Below are 17,751 nucleotides of genomic sequence, written 5' to 3' on the forward strand. Positions count from 1 at the left end.
TGGAAGACTGTCAGTGGAAGACAAAGAATACGAGTCGTAACCAGCGTCGTAATGACCGCTGCTGCTGCTCGAGAGTTCCCAGATTTGCTGATTGGGACTTTTAGGTACGCCCGAGGTCCTCTGCATTTTATTAACAATATACAGATACGTATTGTCCATCGTGGTGACGAACTCGACGACGCGCTGTTTCGATCGCCGGACCAATTACCGGAATCTCATCTTCGAGGCACGTTCATATGGTCAGGGATGCTGATACCGTCTGCGGCGCCGATCCCACGCTTAAGCTACGCGTCAATTGCATCTGCTGCTTCTTCTGTTGCTGCATTACATTTCCACGGCGCGACGGCTAATGTACTTCGATTCTATTTCACCATCGACCGCGTCTACGCCCTGTGTCATATATTTTCATGTCAAAAAATTAAATGCGAAGTCAACACGTTTGCTGCAGTAAAAGAAAGATGTAAAAAATAATTTATAAATATTAATCAAACACAACATACCTGATTGCCGAATATATTATTCTGGATGTCTGTGAGATTCTGGTAATCACTGTAAACGGTTCGTTGAGTGTAGAGGTGTGGCGGACTGTCAGGATTAGGTGTGATGGCACGTCTGGCAGTGCTATTGATGGATGGCTTCTCAGGACTAGGAGTAATAGAACGGCGAACGCTATTCTTTGGGGATGTCTTTAGGCCATTATCATTCGGAAAAGGGATAATAGTCTTTGGGGCGTTCTCGGTATTAACTGGAGTACCGGCGGGCGTCGCGTACAGGAGTAGCAAAGGCTGATAACGACCTCTCCTACACTTTTCCACGACTTGCTCCCACCGAGGTCCAATTTCCTTGACGGTGGCATCGTCGAAATAGATCCACACCTAAGGATTTGTTTTATCGCCATGTTAAGTCGTGCTACAAAGCTGGAGTCGCTGTAGCAAAACTACCTTGGTGATACGAAGGTAACACTGACCTTCAATTTCGTATGGAAGAAGAACGTAGAATAATGTTTCCCGTAATAGGTAACAACTCCTACGAGATTATGCACGGTGGAGGCGCCCCATCGTGAGTCTACCACGCTATGGAAGACGTCACTTAGTCGAAGGGACGTGCCCACGGTCGCAAAAAACGTCCATGATATGCTCCAACGACGGTCGTTCGCTGTCCCAGACGACGCCGACGGAAACTATTTCCGGTCGATTCATCAAAGTCCGACAGATTTGAATTTTCGCACCGCAAGAACGCTGAAAATAACAAACGAAGAGAAATATATTTCTATTGTAATATTATTATCAAATCTTGAAACAATGATAATAATTTCACGATCACATTTTGATCGACTTTACAGAAAAAAAAAATGTCAAATTAAAACTTATCTATAATCTTCTTATAAGAATTTCAATTTTTTTCTTGATTAAACTATATAAATGACTTCATTCAAGTGAATTTTCTTCGTTTAACGCAGTATAATCTGTAATTTCCACGTTGAAATTAAAGATATTTTTAAATCAAGAATATTCTTCTTTCCTGCGTTGGCGTTCCATTTTCGAGAGAAAGTATAGAACCGGATGTAAATTCGTGGATAGAATGTATTCATAAAACTCGTATTCGAATGAGTCAGTTCTACGTAACCTTATTTAAAATACAACGTGTTATGAGTGGGCTACCACGAAATTGATGACAAAACGCGGCAGAACGCGCGAGGCTTAACACGTTCGTCACAAATTTGACCAAAGATTTATAAAATACGCTCGGTTAGCTTACCGGACAATCACGGATGTCCCCCATGCCGCCAGCTCTTCGGAGAAGTTGCCCGAAGAGATCCGGATTATTTCTAGAATTTAGTGGCGTTTGATGAGCTTGAGACGTTAACGCTGACGCAGACACATAATGAACCATCTGCAAAAGGAATGGAGACGATGGTATATGTTTTCTTTTTTATTTAATAAATTCAAAGTTTCAAAAAAGTCAAGATTTATAAAATATAGATTGGCAAAGGAAGGTCAATTTTCCTATATGTCATATAATAATAACCAAAGACCAAAAAGTTGGAAACTAAGAATTTTTAGTAAACGAGAAGCAATAAAAGTTATATACTCAGATTGTCAAGCCAAAATCATCGAAAGCAGACTGTAAAATATCTTCTATAAAATTTTGCTAACAGAAAAGCAACAAATTTGATGTATGATCTATCGTATTTAATATCGGCAGAATTGCGATAAGAATCGCATAAAACTAATAGATTTTGATAAGATTTATAATAAAATTTGCTGTTTCGTTTAAATAATTTTAAATAAATTACCATAATAGAGTAATAAAACCATTCACTATACTTTAATAGATACAAATCAAACGAAAATATTATATTAATAACTTGATGCGAATTTAAATAATTAAAAGGAACAATTAATCTCGATTTCGTTATCCTGATCATTATATCATATCTGCACAAATTTAATACGGATATAATTAATGCCTATCTGTTTCAATATCCTGATCGAATCTGTTATTGAACCGCCGGCATACTGCTAACATTCTGCATGCTTAGTGGATAAAAGCAACTAGTTTCATGCTTTTTACGGTTCGATAGTCAACGATGCCCGATGTGAACACGCCAAGGAAAACCAACTCTACCCACGAGATGCTGAGCACTATACGTATGTGGCATTACGCTGCTCTCTTCCGTTTGCGCGATTCAAGTTGTTCAAGTTGCAAAAGGATTGCAAAGAAATACTCATGGCATAAAGTAAAGTTGCAAGGATGTATTATTTTACTAATACTATACTATCAGTGATAGAATACTAATATTTTATTAAAACAAGGCCCAATAAAAGGAATCATGCAGCCTATAATAGTTGGTTAACATACGTAGTCGACAATATCAACAGCGCCGTAGTAATTACATAGAATTGCATATCATTAGCTAGATACCAACTCCAACTCATGCACTGTAATGGAATACAAATTTTAGAAATGTTTTATGCGTCTCCAAGTATAATTTTAAATTGAGCTTATCAAACATGTTCGTACCATTGTATCCATTCCAAAGAAATTATTTATGTACAGAAGATTTCTCCACCAATATTTCGCACAAGTTTCGTGTGACTTTTCGTACATGTAAAATTGCGATGTTTTAACGAACCAAGCCGAGCTTAATTGCGCTATTCCTAACATAATCATGTAAGGCGGTGTCAGCCTTAAAAAGAAAAATTTTATTACAGCCGCGTGTAAAAAAGGAAAGTTATTATTTAGTTTACATCAAAATCAATATTCAAATTTCTTTGTAACATAAGTATTCTTTTATTTTGTTTATTACTGCAATAATTTTATTTGTTGTTTGTATTGTTTTCTATGTTCTTCAAACACATCACAATAATAAATACTTACCGAATAAATCTTTTTATCAGATGAATAAAGAATTCAATTAATTTTTCTCCGCAAAAAATCGGTTTTAGTATTTGGTTCGTCGTATTTCGCAAATACATATAAGTCACTAAACATCCGCTTGAAAGAAAAAAAATATCAACTGCTATTAATCCAATGTCGAATAAGTAAATATAACTCTCAATGTATCTCCACAACCATACTTTATTGTCTGTAAACATAAAGAAATTTTGGTTATGCGTATTAAACAATAAAAGAACAAAGCCAAAAATATTTATTTTACAAATTTATTATAAATTACTTGCCAAGAGAATTCAATGTAAAATGTAGACTATGTATTATGATTATCGAACACATGCTTAGAAATTTTAAGCCGTGAATGACGAGTATTGTGCCGGCGTCTAATTTTGTGCTAAATATTTTTCCCGTATTTGTGTAAGCGGAGAAACATATTAATATTTCTCCAATTTTACTTTTCCGATATAAAGACAAATTTATTTTCATTCCTATTTCCTTGGACACGTTTTCCACACCTAAATCATAATTCGATGTCTTTATGGTAATAATACAAAAATGCTTTAATTAAGTAAGATCAATATTAAACAAGAGGGAATTCTGTACACACGAATAAGCCATATGTAGCACAAGATGTAGCTACAAAATATTTTATAATTAATTATTAATTACTTAAAGTAATAGCTGATTGCGAATTGTTAATAATTTTAACACTGAAGTCGAAGACTTGATTTGTAGAAAATTGTAGCTAATAAAAACAGTAAATAATCTGTTGTAATGGAAATTATTTCTATAAGTTTTAGATATGACACTTACCATTACCAGTTTTATTCATCTCATTTTTCTTTTCACGTTTTTGATATGTAAATATATCATATATTGTTCCGATTGATGTCATGAGAAACGAAAACCCTAAGCCAACACTGCAAATAGAATATTTCTTGGTTGATTCTTTTTTTATATTCTTTCGGAGGATTAAGATTAAAATTACTTATAATAATAGATTAATCTTTTCTGTTATAATATATTATTGTTGTGCATGTATATTGTCGAGTAATTACAATTTATATATTTCTTGAGACGTACCAGATAAAACGTAACACACTATTGGGTTGCCTTTTGTTATCATTTAGATCTTTAACCTCGATTAGCTGAAAATCCGCGGAGTAGAGATCATCGAAGATAACTCTGTCACGAAATATTCTTTCCAAAATAAAGCTCAAATTATTTATAGTGCACGATGCTGGTAAACAGAGTCCGAGCGTAATCACATTCTAATTAAGATATAACTTTCTGTATATATTTAAATGTCGAACGCATCCTTTATCACATAAAGATTTTATATACTTACCTCGTTAAACATATTTATGTGATAATGAATAGTACTGTTATGTCTAAAATGAACTACAAAATAATTCATTTGGAAAGGTGGAAATTCCTTTCGCGGATCGCGATAATGCATGTTATTTAGTATTTTCTGCTGTGACATCTGTAAAGGAACCGTATTCATCGTATCAAGACACTGACTACGACTGCCCAGCCAATAATTATTTCCGTAAAGGAAACCCGGTTTAAAGCCACCACTGGAATCTAATACTAAAAATAAAATGAAAATTACAATGTTACTACTTATGCAAAGACAATTAATGACTAATTTTTACTTATTATCTATTAATTAATCATTCATTGTTTACATTAATTATGCAAAACAATATAAGAATATACGAGGGTAGTTCGATAAGTCAGTAACTTTGAAATAAAAGAATTTTCTTTTTACACAAAATTCAATTTACTTTTTAACATAGTTTCCTTTTAGCTCGATACATTTTACCCAACGGTTTTCCAACTTCTTTAAGCCTTCCAAAAAATACGATTTTTCAAACTCTGCAAAATAGGCGTTTGTTTCAGCGTTTGTCTCCTCGTTCACTTGATGTGAACCGTTCCATGCGACGGAGCGTAGTTCCCATAATTATTTTTTAGCTTTGCTTCAGCTCCCTTAATGGTTTTTCCCCGTAAAAAGTAGTGTTTTATCAGCACGCAAAATTCACTTTTTTCCATTGTAGCAAAGAAACACAAACTTATCTGCTTTCAAACACGGTCAAATTTCTATTTGACAGAGCTACTTGAAATTTTGTGTGTATACTTAAATAAGATGGCAAATTTCAAAAATTAAAATAAACCGTGATTTGAGCGCCATATCTTGTCAAAATCACTGACATATCAAACTCCCCTCGTAATCTTTATATGTTTAATCATGTGTGAACGTGTATGCTTGCGTGTGTTTGTGTGAGAAAGAATGAGAGAGGGATTGAGAGGGATCGAGAGAATAAGGAACGATTATAGATTAGATTTTTTGTAGGGACACTTGAATAACTGAAGCTTGTAAAACGATTTTTCGAGAAATTTTCCAGATTGTAAGATCAAAATTTATTTTTGTATACATATATATAATAGAAGATATTCGGTTTTAATAACACCTTAAATAAAGAATATACAATACAATAAGCACAAATGCGATATCTTAATTTATTACACTAATATTTTCATAAATATTATTATTTATTTAAGATTAAACGATATTAATTAATATATTTAATTTAAATGGAATTGTATAATTGATCAATATAAATATGCTATACAGGCTAAAGATGGGTGGTATGTCTTTTTTACTAGCTGTCTAGATTTTAGATTGGAGTAAATGGAGTTAATAGCGATTCAGTCATAATTTAAAATTTCACGTACTTTTCAAGCTCCACAGTATTCGTTGATTGACAGCGTCTCGAAAATTTTTCAACTCCTTTCCGCATGACGTTGAGTTGAGAAGATCAGCTTTCGAAGCAATGGCATAAGCAGGCAATGCCTGAATACGAGCACTATTAAATTCTTGAGTATGTGCAGAGACGCAGAATAACGCAGCTAAGTTCGTACAGATGCAGAGAATAAACGCAAATTGCCGTTGCACCATTGTTCAATGGGTGTTCAGCCTGTAACAGTCACTTTTATTTCTTCGTTAAAGTGTATAAATATCCCAGGTAGCACATACACGTTTCAGAAATGTTTTATGAGCGTTTTTCCGAAACGTTTTATAACCGCTTTCTAGAAACGTTTATCATTAGTAAAAATGTCCATTAGAAAAACGTTCAATGGAACGTTTTTTTTCCGATAAAATAACGTTTAAAAAACTATTATAGAAACGTTTTCTTTTAATGATAAAGACATTTTAGATAAAGACATTTAAAATTCCTACTTTTCACGTCTTTTGACCGTGTTTATGACGTCTTTGAGACATGCGTGAGAATGTTCTAGAAGCTTTATGCATATACCATCTATGACGTCTATTCTTTTTCGAAGAAATCCCTGAACTGGTGCACATTCGTGCAATAAGTTAAAATGAAACAAAAATTATACTTGTCTCACTCTAACTTAATTGCATTACTGATGTGCACCAGTTCAGGAAGTTCTTCAAAACTTGATCGTATAATAAAATAAAACACAAAATTGTGATTTTTTGCTTCACAGAATATACGTAATGTCCCGCTATCGCAAAAATTATTTTTAATATTCACTATTTAAATAACATTCGAACGATTGAAATATTGTTATTTCTCCATATATCTCAGAGCTATTTTTGAAATATGAAAATATCACAGATAATGCCTTGGTACATATTCTGCGTGAGTACATTGAGCTTTAATTGAAACTACGATTAATCAAATCAGACATACCCACAAGGTACTTCGTAGATGCATTGGGCGGACCAAATTATAAGAAAATGTCAAATTGTTCTCTTCTCTTGCTTCCGTTTCCATTCTTTCGCTGCCATTATATCCGCACTAAATATATCACAAAGCACATCTTCCTAAATGTGATATACTGACTACCCCAAGAAAAATATTCAAAAAATCTGTTTGACGAAGGTTGAAAAGGAACATGTAAATCTTTTCTAAATGTAAATATTGTACACACGAACAATTGCTAATAACAACTATTTATTGTTTGACTCGGACGCGGCTATATGCAAATGGGAAGGCATTTATGCCACCGTGTGTATGTACTGTATAATATTATGTATAGTATGATAAATAAAACGCAAAATATTTAAATCTTGGTAACTTTAAGCCGTGTTGTTCTATTTCTAATTATTTGATCCCCATAGTTCAATATTTAGATTGAGGTTCATGTTTAATGCATTTATGACAAACTAAAACATTACTTATAGTTAGCAGTAGAGATTTAGATAAAATTGTATAAAATTATTTTTTTTATTTTGAAGGGTAATGTCTTTAGTAGCATTCGTCAAATTTTGAATTTATTCTTCCCCCCTGCCTTCTCTTCAAAAGTAAGGATGACGTGCTTTGTTTCCAAAATATTACGTAATTTGACACACTCTACGGGGTGGAAGAAATCTTTTTCTCAAATGTCACATTAATCATCATAAAATACGGACGTTTACTTGCAAATTAAGAAAGATGAGGTTCGTACAATTTATTCTCGCGGAGTTACGGCGTGTCAAAGTTACCTATGCATTCTTGTTCAATCACCGCCTGCATTAGCCTTACCCAAGGAGCTGTTGCTGATCGGATTTTACTCATCGTGTGTGTATGTGCGTATGTGAGTGTCTCAGCAGAGATATGGCCGTATGGGCGACTATTCCAGCCGCTCGACGCCATATCTTACACAAAGAAGAAGAAGCAGAAAAATATTGCAGAAGTGACAAACCGTGGGGTCCTTATCTCTGCTGACAAACGCATACAGAATGAGAGATAAACATTAACATTGAGTAAAACGGGGAGCACACACTTCTACACAACGCATAATGCGTAAGCATAAGAAAATTGATTGGTCTATTTCCTTATGCACATCATGTGTATGGACCAATCAATTTTCTTATGCTTACGCATTATGCGTTGTACAGAAGTGTGTGCTCCCCGCTTAAGCTCCAAGCGCTGAGCTTGGATGAGACTCATCATATACATATATGCGGATACCAATAATGTTAACAGCTTATGTGTTATCAAATCAATATTTCCAACACAAATTAAAAAGCATCAATATTTACTATAATAATTGTTATTATAATTATTGTAATAAGATTGTACTGACAAAAAGGCAAAAGACAATTTTAATGTATGCAAGCTTATGCTAACACTTACTGCTAAGAATTACTTCATATTGACAATTGTGTTTATCTACATTTGTTACAATGTTATAAAATGAAAAAATAGTATTTAAATATTTAAATGTTTCGTTATAATTATGTTGTATATTTTCTTATTTAATGTAAAACATATTTAATCTAAGTTTAACATTTATCATTCTTTTTTATTAAAAAAAAAAAGAAATAATTTTTCAATGATATACATGCAACAGGAATATGAATCCGTAATTGTATATAGAAGCAGAAAACTATTGTAAGATCTAAGAAGATAATTAGAGTGAGAAAATCAGTAACAAAACAAATTAATTGATGATTACTTGCATTACATCACTTATTATTATAATCGCCATAATTATTACAAAATTATTGGTTTGTTAATTGCATGTAGAGAATGTATATATGAATAAATTAATTTTATAAATTTTATGATTAATATTAGCAAATTTAATTCTAAGTTCAAATACAACGGAGAATTTCGCATAAATGTTTGTAATACCCAAATTTCTCAAAATCATGAGGTATTAATTATAAGGAGCGATTGCTAATGTTAGAATAGACCCGTACATTAAAATTTTTTATTATTCATAAAGTATTATTTGTTTAGAACGATTGATTCTTCGTCGATTAATACAAAAAATAAAGGTAATAGATAACAGGGATAAGGAGAATATGTAGACATATCATATATTATAATCAATTAATATAATCTTTGACTAATTGTAGATCAAATAGGTTTGTAAGCCGTTATTTTTTCTCAAATGTCTATGACTTTATTAACAAAAATGTGTCATTTTACATTAGCTATCTTACGGCGTTTATTTCCATTTTTATCAATTTTTGAACAAATATAAACAAAATATTTAACCGTGTGTCAACTTTGCACAATAATTACATTACAATAATATTTAATACAACCGGAAAAATTATTTATAAAAATTTTATAGTAATTTATTTTGCATAGAATCAATACTATATGTTGATTAGAATTATAAATACAATCGGGATTATAAAATTAGATTATTATAATACTAGAATTATTCAAATAATTTGAAAGCTAGAATTTGACTAACAATATAAGCAAAAATAAATATTTCGAATAATTTCTATATTTTAGTATCCGGATATGTTTTACAATTCTACTTTGTGTGTACAAATTATAACTCTAATACAAATATGTACATTACATACGACGTTATACAGCACATAAATAAATTTACATATTAATATAAGGACTATAAAAGAGCATATAATGAGAGCTCAGTTACACGGCGATATCAGATTTACTAGTAAGTAATTATTAAAACGATTAGTAAATTATACATTTATAAAGAAGTTAATGTCTAATTAATAAGAGATCGCATTTTGTTGTTACGTAACGTAAAGCAATCTTACTAATTATTCGTCAAATGCGCTTGTTTGATATATTCTATTATCCAAATCACAACAGTTGCTGGTGTTACATGCTACATTGCTTCCAGATTTCCTAAGGCATCCTAGATCTTTGTTGTCCGCTATGATTAGATCTGTATATTTATACACAGAGTAATTAAAAATCGAAAGAGTACGAATGTCATTAGAATTACAATGATATTGCTCTCATGTACATTATTTGATTATTAAACCAAAACTGTGACTTATATTATTTATATTTCTTAAAATGGAATATCTATAGAATTACTATTTAGATTCCATAATACCTGCGCAGTTACTCGTTTATGAAAATATTTATACCGATTACTGAATATGTAGATAATATATAACTAACAGCATATCTGAGTTAACAGAAGTTGATGTAAAATTGTTTAGAATAGTTGTAATTTTATTTAACTCAAGTAATTATAATAATTTATAAATTAATACGTTAAATATTGTATTCAAATGTTATATAATTTGTTATTTTTAAATGTTAAATATGTAATTTTCTAATGTTAGTTATACTAAAATATGTAATAAAATATATTAATTACGGCTATTCTTCCGAAAACGTCCGTGCTCCGGTTTAGGTGAAACTTTGTGAATAGGTTCCTTTTAGATAAAAAAGACGTATACCAAAAGGATTTTTCGCGACTCAAAAGTTAAACAACTTTTTAAATATTTTTGGTATGTCTTTTTTATTTATCTAAAAGGAACCTATTTACAAAGTTTGACCTAAATTGGAGCACGGATGTTTTCGGAAGTTTTGCCTTAATTACTAAGGAAAAATACTAATATTTGTGACATTTACCTCTGCTGATCTTCTTGATTTTCAGAACGTCGCTCATGTCTATCATTATGAAAACTTGTGGACGCATAATTTTCTGCAGTTACAGGTTGTTGTATCGTTGCAACTACGTTATAATGACCAGTTCCTCCATCAGATTCAGAGTGCTCGTTTATATTACGACACTTAGCCTGATGAAATTTTAAGTGCTTTGTAAATCGCACTCTTCCATCAAATGTGTTAATAGACCAACTGCAATGTTTGCAGATTGTTTTAAAATTTTCCGTGTCGACTGTGAAGTGTTGCGATAGTCCGCTACACCCATTAATTTTTTCTCGCATTTTATCAATCACTTTTATATGTCTATTCAGATGATTCTGTAAATGGCTCTTATAATATACACGAACATCTTCTCTACAAATTTTGCAATTTGCAATATACTTCCATTCGTGTGTGAAATATCGCCATGGCGAGCCATATAAGGTTTCGTCTTTCCATATAAAGTTGCCTTCCGTGGTAAATGTATTATGTATATGGAACAAATGTGCTTCTAAATATAGTACACTTTTATTTTCAAAAAATTCATCACAATGATTGCAATATATACCGTCCTTTTTGGGTAATCTCCTGCAAACTTCCCAAATTTTATTAATATAACGTATTTGAGATGCCATTATATCCGCACTATATCACGGAGAATGTCTTACTAAAAGTGACATGCACTGACTACGCCAAGGAAAATATTCGAAACGATGAAGGTTGAAGAGAAACATGCGAATCTTTCCTAAATGTAAATATTGTAGACACAAATAATAGTTAATAACATCAGCTATTTTGTTGTTTGACTCGGACGCGGCTATCTTTACGTGGAAAGGTATTTATGGTACCGTGTGTTTGTACTGCATAGTATTATATATAGTATGATAAATAGCGTATAATTTGAATCTTGGTAATTTTAAGCCGCGTCGCTCTTTTTCTAATTATTTGAACCCCGTTCAACGTTTAGATTGAGATTCATGTTTTATGCATTTTTGACAAACTGAAATGTTACTGTTATAGTTAGTAGTAAAGATTGGTATAAAATTGTATGATTTAAATACTTTTTTTTTTACTTTTCCTCTGTATTAATCAATGTATCGTAGATTATATAAGAATTAGTATTACAAACATATAATATATATCTATGTAATTTAAAAATATAGAATTTGTAATATGAAAGCGATTGATATTGATGTAAGTACTAATATGAGTGCGCGAAATTTACGCACTTTCTTGGTTAACTTTAATTAATTCTATCTTTGAAACACCGAATTTAAATAATCAGAATTTGACATAAATTAAATTTACTTGTTTATTTACCTTAAATAATTGTAATATTATTATTAAATACAATAGTCAACAAATTTATCGCAACATTCAATTTATATCAAAATGTTGCGCAACTGCAAATAAGCATATATTTCCGAGAAAATTGTCGTATTTGAAAAAAAATTGTATTTTATTTTAAAAGACAAGTCTGTACTTTAAATAGCATTTGTTAGATTTTGAATTTATTTTTTCCTTCTCCCGCCATCTCTTCCAAAGTACTTTGGTAGTGGACGTACTTTGTTTCTGAAAAAAATTACATAATTTGACGCACTCAACAGAGTGGAATAATTTTTTTTCGAAAATGTCATGCTAACTATCATAAAATACGGACGTTTACTTGCAAATTAAGGAAAATGAGGTCCGTACTATTTATCTTCACAGAGTTACGGCGTGTCAAAGTTACCTATATGCATTCTACATTCTACTTCAGTTACCGCCTGCATTAGCTTTACTCGACGAACACCACGGGCAGATTACTGATCGGATTTTGCTTATCGTGTGTGTATGTGTGTATGTAAGTAAAGATATGGCCGTTTGGGTGACTATTTCAGCCCTATTTTACATAAAGAAGAAGAAGAAGCAGAAAAATACTGCAGAAGTGACAAACCGTGGGGTCCTTATGTCTGCTGATACACGCGTACAGTATCAGAGTTAAACATTGACATTGAGTAAGCTTCACGCGCTGAGACTTATATATATGCAGATACCAATAATGTTAACCGCTTATGTGTTATCAAATCAATATTTCCAACACAAATTAAAAAGCATCAATATTTACTATATTAATTGTTATTATAATTGATGTAATAAGATTGAACTGTGTGTGTGTGTCTGGTTTATTTAAAATTTTTCTCGAATAGTTCTGAGCATAATGAAACTGATCTGCTAGTTTTCCGTAGCAAACATTTATTACCGATACGATGTGATATGCTGGTGCGTCGCGCGAGTTCTTTTATTTTAGATAAACCGGAACTGCGACGTTTCGTATAGCATATCACTTTATTCTCTCTAAGTACGCGACGCTCGGGCGACATAAATTTATTAAAAAATTATACAACATTGCTAGTGTCGAGAACTCTCTAGAAAATGCTTCAGTATGTTCAGACCTATTCGAAAAATGTTTTATATAAACCGAAACTCCGAGATTTCGTCGGCATCTCACTCTATGCTACGGAAAACTAGCAGAACATTTTTTCAATGTTGCTCACGAAAGTCTATATTCGCCTCTTAGTTACTGTACTCTGATATTACCCGGCGTGTCACTCGGCGGAGGGATTTTGATCTAGTGAAATCATTAGGTCAGTTATCCTCCACTGAATCCGGCGATAACACGGTTTTTACTCGTGATTTCTTGAATCTTGTCTATCTCGTCGTTGAAAGTAATTTTTTTGTATATTCAAATCAATTTTGTAATGTAACTCTTTTATAATGTTGTACATTATTGTAAAGTAAATTGTAAGAGAAATAAAATAAATGATAGAAATGTGAAAAAACTGTATTGTAAATAAAAGAGGACCACCGCGCGCCGATCGGAATCGGCGGAGGCGGTGGAGGGCCTCTATAGGTTGACCTGTTTCTAGCGGATGTTAGTTAAAACCTAAGATAAGAACTAATATTTAATTTATAACTAAGAAAATGCAAAGTCCAAAATGCATTTAATCGCAATGACATTCGGTACAAGCAGGACGGCCTTTAAAAATATTGCTTACACCTTTTCCTCGATACTAGTACCAGATTAAATAAAATTAAATTGTTATACATATAACACTATTACATTTGCAGATGTAGCATGGACGCGCACTAAAATGATGTTTTATCGGAAAATAAACGTGGCTACATAATACCAATTTCGAAAATGGATGTACTGGCGATAGTGTACAGGGGCTTTCGAAAAAGGCCGGGATAGCCTCTCTCAGACTTCTCTCTGATATTACTCATTTCTCAATTATTCCATTTTCTTATTACTAAATATTGCTTATATTAAGTAATAATATAAAATATTGATGAGGTATGATTTAGGAGACTGATATGCATTCGGCAACTCTCCCCTATTTTTATTAGTGTAAGGGAGGGGGCAGCTAATCAAAACGCGCCATTTTAGGGGTAGCTTATTGGTAGAGAGAAGCCGGCAAAATCGGCAAGAGGCGACCAATCAAGTGACGTCACGTGGTCACCCCGAAAATGGCGCGTTCTGATTGGCTGTAATAATGTCTTCATTTTATCAGAGGATTTTATCAATGTGTGTACAAAGGGCAGGGACGTAATCAACGCGAGCTTATGACTCGCGCTTACTGGGAATTCCTCGTTCATGGGGAACAATTGCAAGCCCCAATCCCTAGCACGAAGGAGGTTCAGCGGGTTACCCGGGCCTTTCGGCCAGGGAACACACGCTGATTCCTTCAGTGTAGCGCGCGTGCGGCCCAGAACATCTAAGGGCATCACAGACCTGTTATTGCTCAATCTCGTGCGGCTAGAAGCAAAACGGCAACCTGTAAAATACAATAAAATTCTGATGTTCAAATTCAATGAACAAAACGGCAGGGCTGTTAAGGTAGATCCGAATCGATTTCGTCGATTACAAACACGCACCTCCTTTAGAGATAAGAGAAGTAATCTGCGCTTTTGAATAGAAATGTAATGAAAATAAATGTAAATGGCGTGTAGTAGCATTAGTAGTAATAAAGTAGTAGTAAATGGCGGATAGAACTATGTTAATTCCTAACATTATCCAGATTTAAAAAGATCCTCTGTAACTCTCGTTGGTTTTCGAGTCTGTGTTGTCAATCCGATGTTCTGCACTAGACCTATGAAATCATCTTTTCACGAAGACTATCATAAGATGGACCGTAACCATAACGATAATTTAACCATATTCGACGCTGCGAGAATCTATGTATGTACTTGCTATAAAAGTTACGAATCATTTCTAACAGAATATGAAATTATACATATGTATATTTGTCATTTATTACCAACATAAATTAAGTTTATACCACTCCTTTTTATAAAAATACAGATATTTGCCATACAGATAATAAAATGTTAATAACATTTTTTTAATATTGTGTGTGTGGTTGGAAAACATCGTCGTTGAAACACCTTTCTTGCTATCTTCTTCATAACTTTATCCCAAGTACTATCTTTCTTGAGTTGTGCGATTTGTTCTAATGTTCCAGATTTTGTAGATTACTTGAATTCTTAAATGTGTGCGAGTCTTCTTAAAATTTCTTTTTGTCAATCTATTTAGAAATGTATAGATGTCTATTCAAGCGTATGAGGGGCCAGCACAAGGCTCCAAACTTGGATTAGTCGTCCTCTTTGTCTTGCGTTCTTCAGACAAGTCCATTTTGCCGTATTACCACCCTGGAGTGCACACAAAAATTATGATATTATTAAATAATATTATTATAATATATTACAATACTAAATTGCAATTTTATTAAATACAAACAGCTAGGATATAGTGCGTATTTTATTGATCACAAAACACATAAAGCGTGCCTTTACGCGGAATTAATGAATTTTTAAAAAAGCTATTAAAGCTATTAAATTTATATGACACGAGTCACCTTTTTCCCTTTAGCTTATTGAATTTATTGGATAATATCGCAGATAAACCAATTGCTGCCCCTAAATCGCAGATCTTTTCTTTTCTTAGCAGAAGTTCGGTCGCAACAGACGGATTCTGATGTACCTCAATAATCGTGTCAAACAAACTTCCCACAATTCCTTTCAAATTTTTATACCACGCATACTCATGCACTGCAGAATCCAATTCTTTATTGGAAATCGTTTCTTTTCTAATGGATTTGATTAGAGGATCATATAGTGCAGATTGGACCTCCTAAAGATTTATTACATGTAAAGTTTTCACAAATTTCTGTTTCTATAATCCAAAGTGCAATCTTCTTCTTAAGATAAATTATGGCTCATTGGATCAAAATGGGAAATAATTTTACAATTTACTGTTATAAAACTGCACCTGTTCACTTACAATAACTTCTGCAATTGAATTAAATCCTCTGATAGTCAACGCAATACCCGCTGTAAGTCCACAACCTTTGATCGACGTCGGTAGTATGACTGCACCAACATTTGTCACGTTTTCTAAAATTTCTATGCCCAAGGTGGCTTGGCCAATGATCATATTTGGATGATCATTCCTATCAAAAAAATGTCATTGAATAATTCGGTGATAAGAATATAGATAAACTTATTAATAAATCAAGCATCTTTTGAAACAATAAAGTATGATTAGTATATATAAGTGTATAAGGTAATTACAATTGCATCCTTAAATTTAACTAATTTCTGCGTAATAATTAAAGATAGAAATAACTGATAAAAATATTATCTTTTAATGTATTTTAACCGAAAAGGAGAAATAACGCATATTACTTTCGAACGCTGTTGTGGGTACAGTTATTACTTTTCAGTAACAAACTATTAACGTTAAGTTTCTCTCATAACGTTAACGATAACGTAGTTACGCGCTTGACTATTACGTAAGAAAAAAATTTAGAAAATTACTTTTTAACATATTACTCAACTTTACTTTATACATTTTAATTTATTTGCAAGATTTCCACGTTTCCTGACAGACAGTAAAATTATAAATAATAACTAATGTAAGAATTTGTATCGATGTTGCTAAAAATTGATCTTTCAGTTATGTAGCCAAATAAATTTTGAGTAATGGTAACGATAAAGAGTTTCTTTTATAAAATAACCTTTCTATCCTAATTTCAACTTAATTAAGATTTTAATAAAAAAGTGTACCTGTCGATGTAAACTAATCTTTTTTGCTCGGCGATATGCAAAGCTGCTTTATGTGCTTCAACCATATTGCTACCCTGGAAATGCACTATTGCTCCGAGTTTTCGACACATATCATTATGAAAGAATATGAGCATTACAATGATTGTATAAATATAACTATTTTTATACTACAATAATAAATAGTTAGTGTGTTTTAACAATATTATTTATTAAAACTTGTTCTTTACATTTTGTACTTACTTGTATCTTGTCTTCATGTTTGCAGCGGCAAGCACTTGTTTCTCAAAAGAATTATCTGAAAATCTGTTAAGTATATTTAGCGTTATATTTATCATAGTTGCATATGAGAACAGCCTCTCAATTGGTGCTGATGAAGGCACGTATTATATGCACGTATTATATTTAAATTAAATAATTGTTTTACATGTGGGAATTGATTTAAAACATATCTAAGGTCGTATAATAGGATTATTCAGAAATTGCAAAATTTCTAATTATTTCCTTGGCATGTAAAAATTTATGATTTTCTATTGGCCTGAGTAGTATTTTCACCAAAATAAAAGAAATCATCTAATTCAATCAGTTATTGTACTTTCATTATTTTATCATCACTCAGGCAAGCTAACCATCGATCTTTAAATTGTGGATGTGTAATCGCAGCAAGAGTAGCAGCTTCTCCTTGACCACGAATTTCAAAAAAGTCATTAAATCTATCATCACGATTATTGTTATTGTGTATAATTCAAGATTTCAAGACTATCAGCATTTTTATTTGATAATTAAAAAAGCGATAAAAATAATTTATTTAAATTTGATTGACTAGACCCAACTTTATGCGCAATCAAAGGTTCAT

The 17,751-nt window shown here is 32.2% G+C and overlaps 1 protein-coding gene and 1 long non-coding RNA gene across 2 annotated transcripts; both read right to left on the reverse strand.

Annotated features, from left to right (window-relative positions):
- Positions 1–329: 329 nt before the first annotated feature.
- On the reverse strand, positions 330–1,097 carry LOC139784018 (uncharacterized). Its single transcript, XR_011721450.1, has 3 exons — positions 968–1,097; positions 501–875; positions 330–390 (listed from the first exon to the last, which is right to left on the reverse strand). It is a non-coding gene; the product is annotated as an uncharacterized lncRNA (long non-coding RNA).
- Positions 1,098–2,736: 1,639 nt separating this feature from the next.
- LOC139784016 (nose resistant to fluoxetine protein 6-like) lies at positions 2,737–6,424 on the reverse strand. The gene is made up of 7 exons (XM_071723187.1): positions 6,136–6,424; positions 4,745–4,989; positions 4,480–4,667; positions 4,210–4,316; positions 3,382–3,911; positions 3,025–3,190; positions 2,737–2,942 (listed from the first exon to the last, which is right to left on the reverse strand). Exons 1-5 carry the CDS (start codon positions 6,356–6,358, stop codon positions 3,676–3,678), a joined length of 999 nt encoding a protein of 332 aa, XP_071579288.1. The 5' UTR covers positions 6,359–6,424; the 3' UTR covers positions 2,737–2,942; positions 3,025–3,190; positions 3,382–3,675.
- Positions 6,425–17,751: the final 11,327 nt, after the last annotated feature.

The sequence above is a fragment of the Temnothorax nylanderi genome, unplaced genomic scaffold (assembly GCF_030848795.1).
Source record: "Temnothorax nylanderi isolate EJ_2023f unplaced genomic scaffold, tnyl_v1.0 TNYL_tig0571_pilon, whole genome shotgun sequence".
Taxonomy (NCBI): Eukaryota; Metazoa; Arthropoda; class Insecta; order Hymenoptera; family Formicidae; genus Temnothorax; species Temnothorax nylanderi.

Coding starts and splice junctions, on each gene's coding strand:
- LOC139784016 (XM_071723187.1), bottom strand. CDS start 6,358: ATGGTGCAACGGCAATTTGCGTTTATTCTCTGCATCTGTACGAACTTA. Junction 4,990..6,135: donor AATACTGTGGAGCTTGAAAA/GTACGTGAAATT, acceptor TTTTATTTTTAG/TATTAGATTCCAGTGGTGGC. Junction 4,317..4,479: donor AGTGTGTTACGTTTTATCTG/GTACGTCTCAAG, acceptor TTCTATTTGCAG/TGTTGGCTTAGGGTTTTCGT.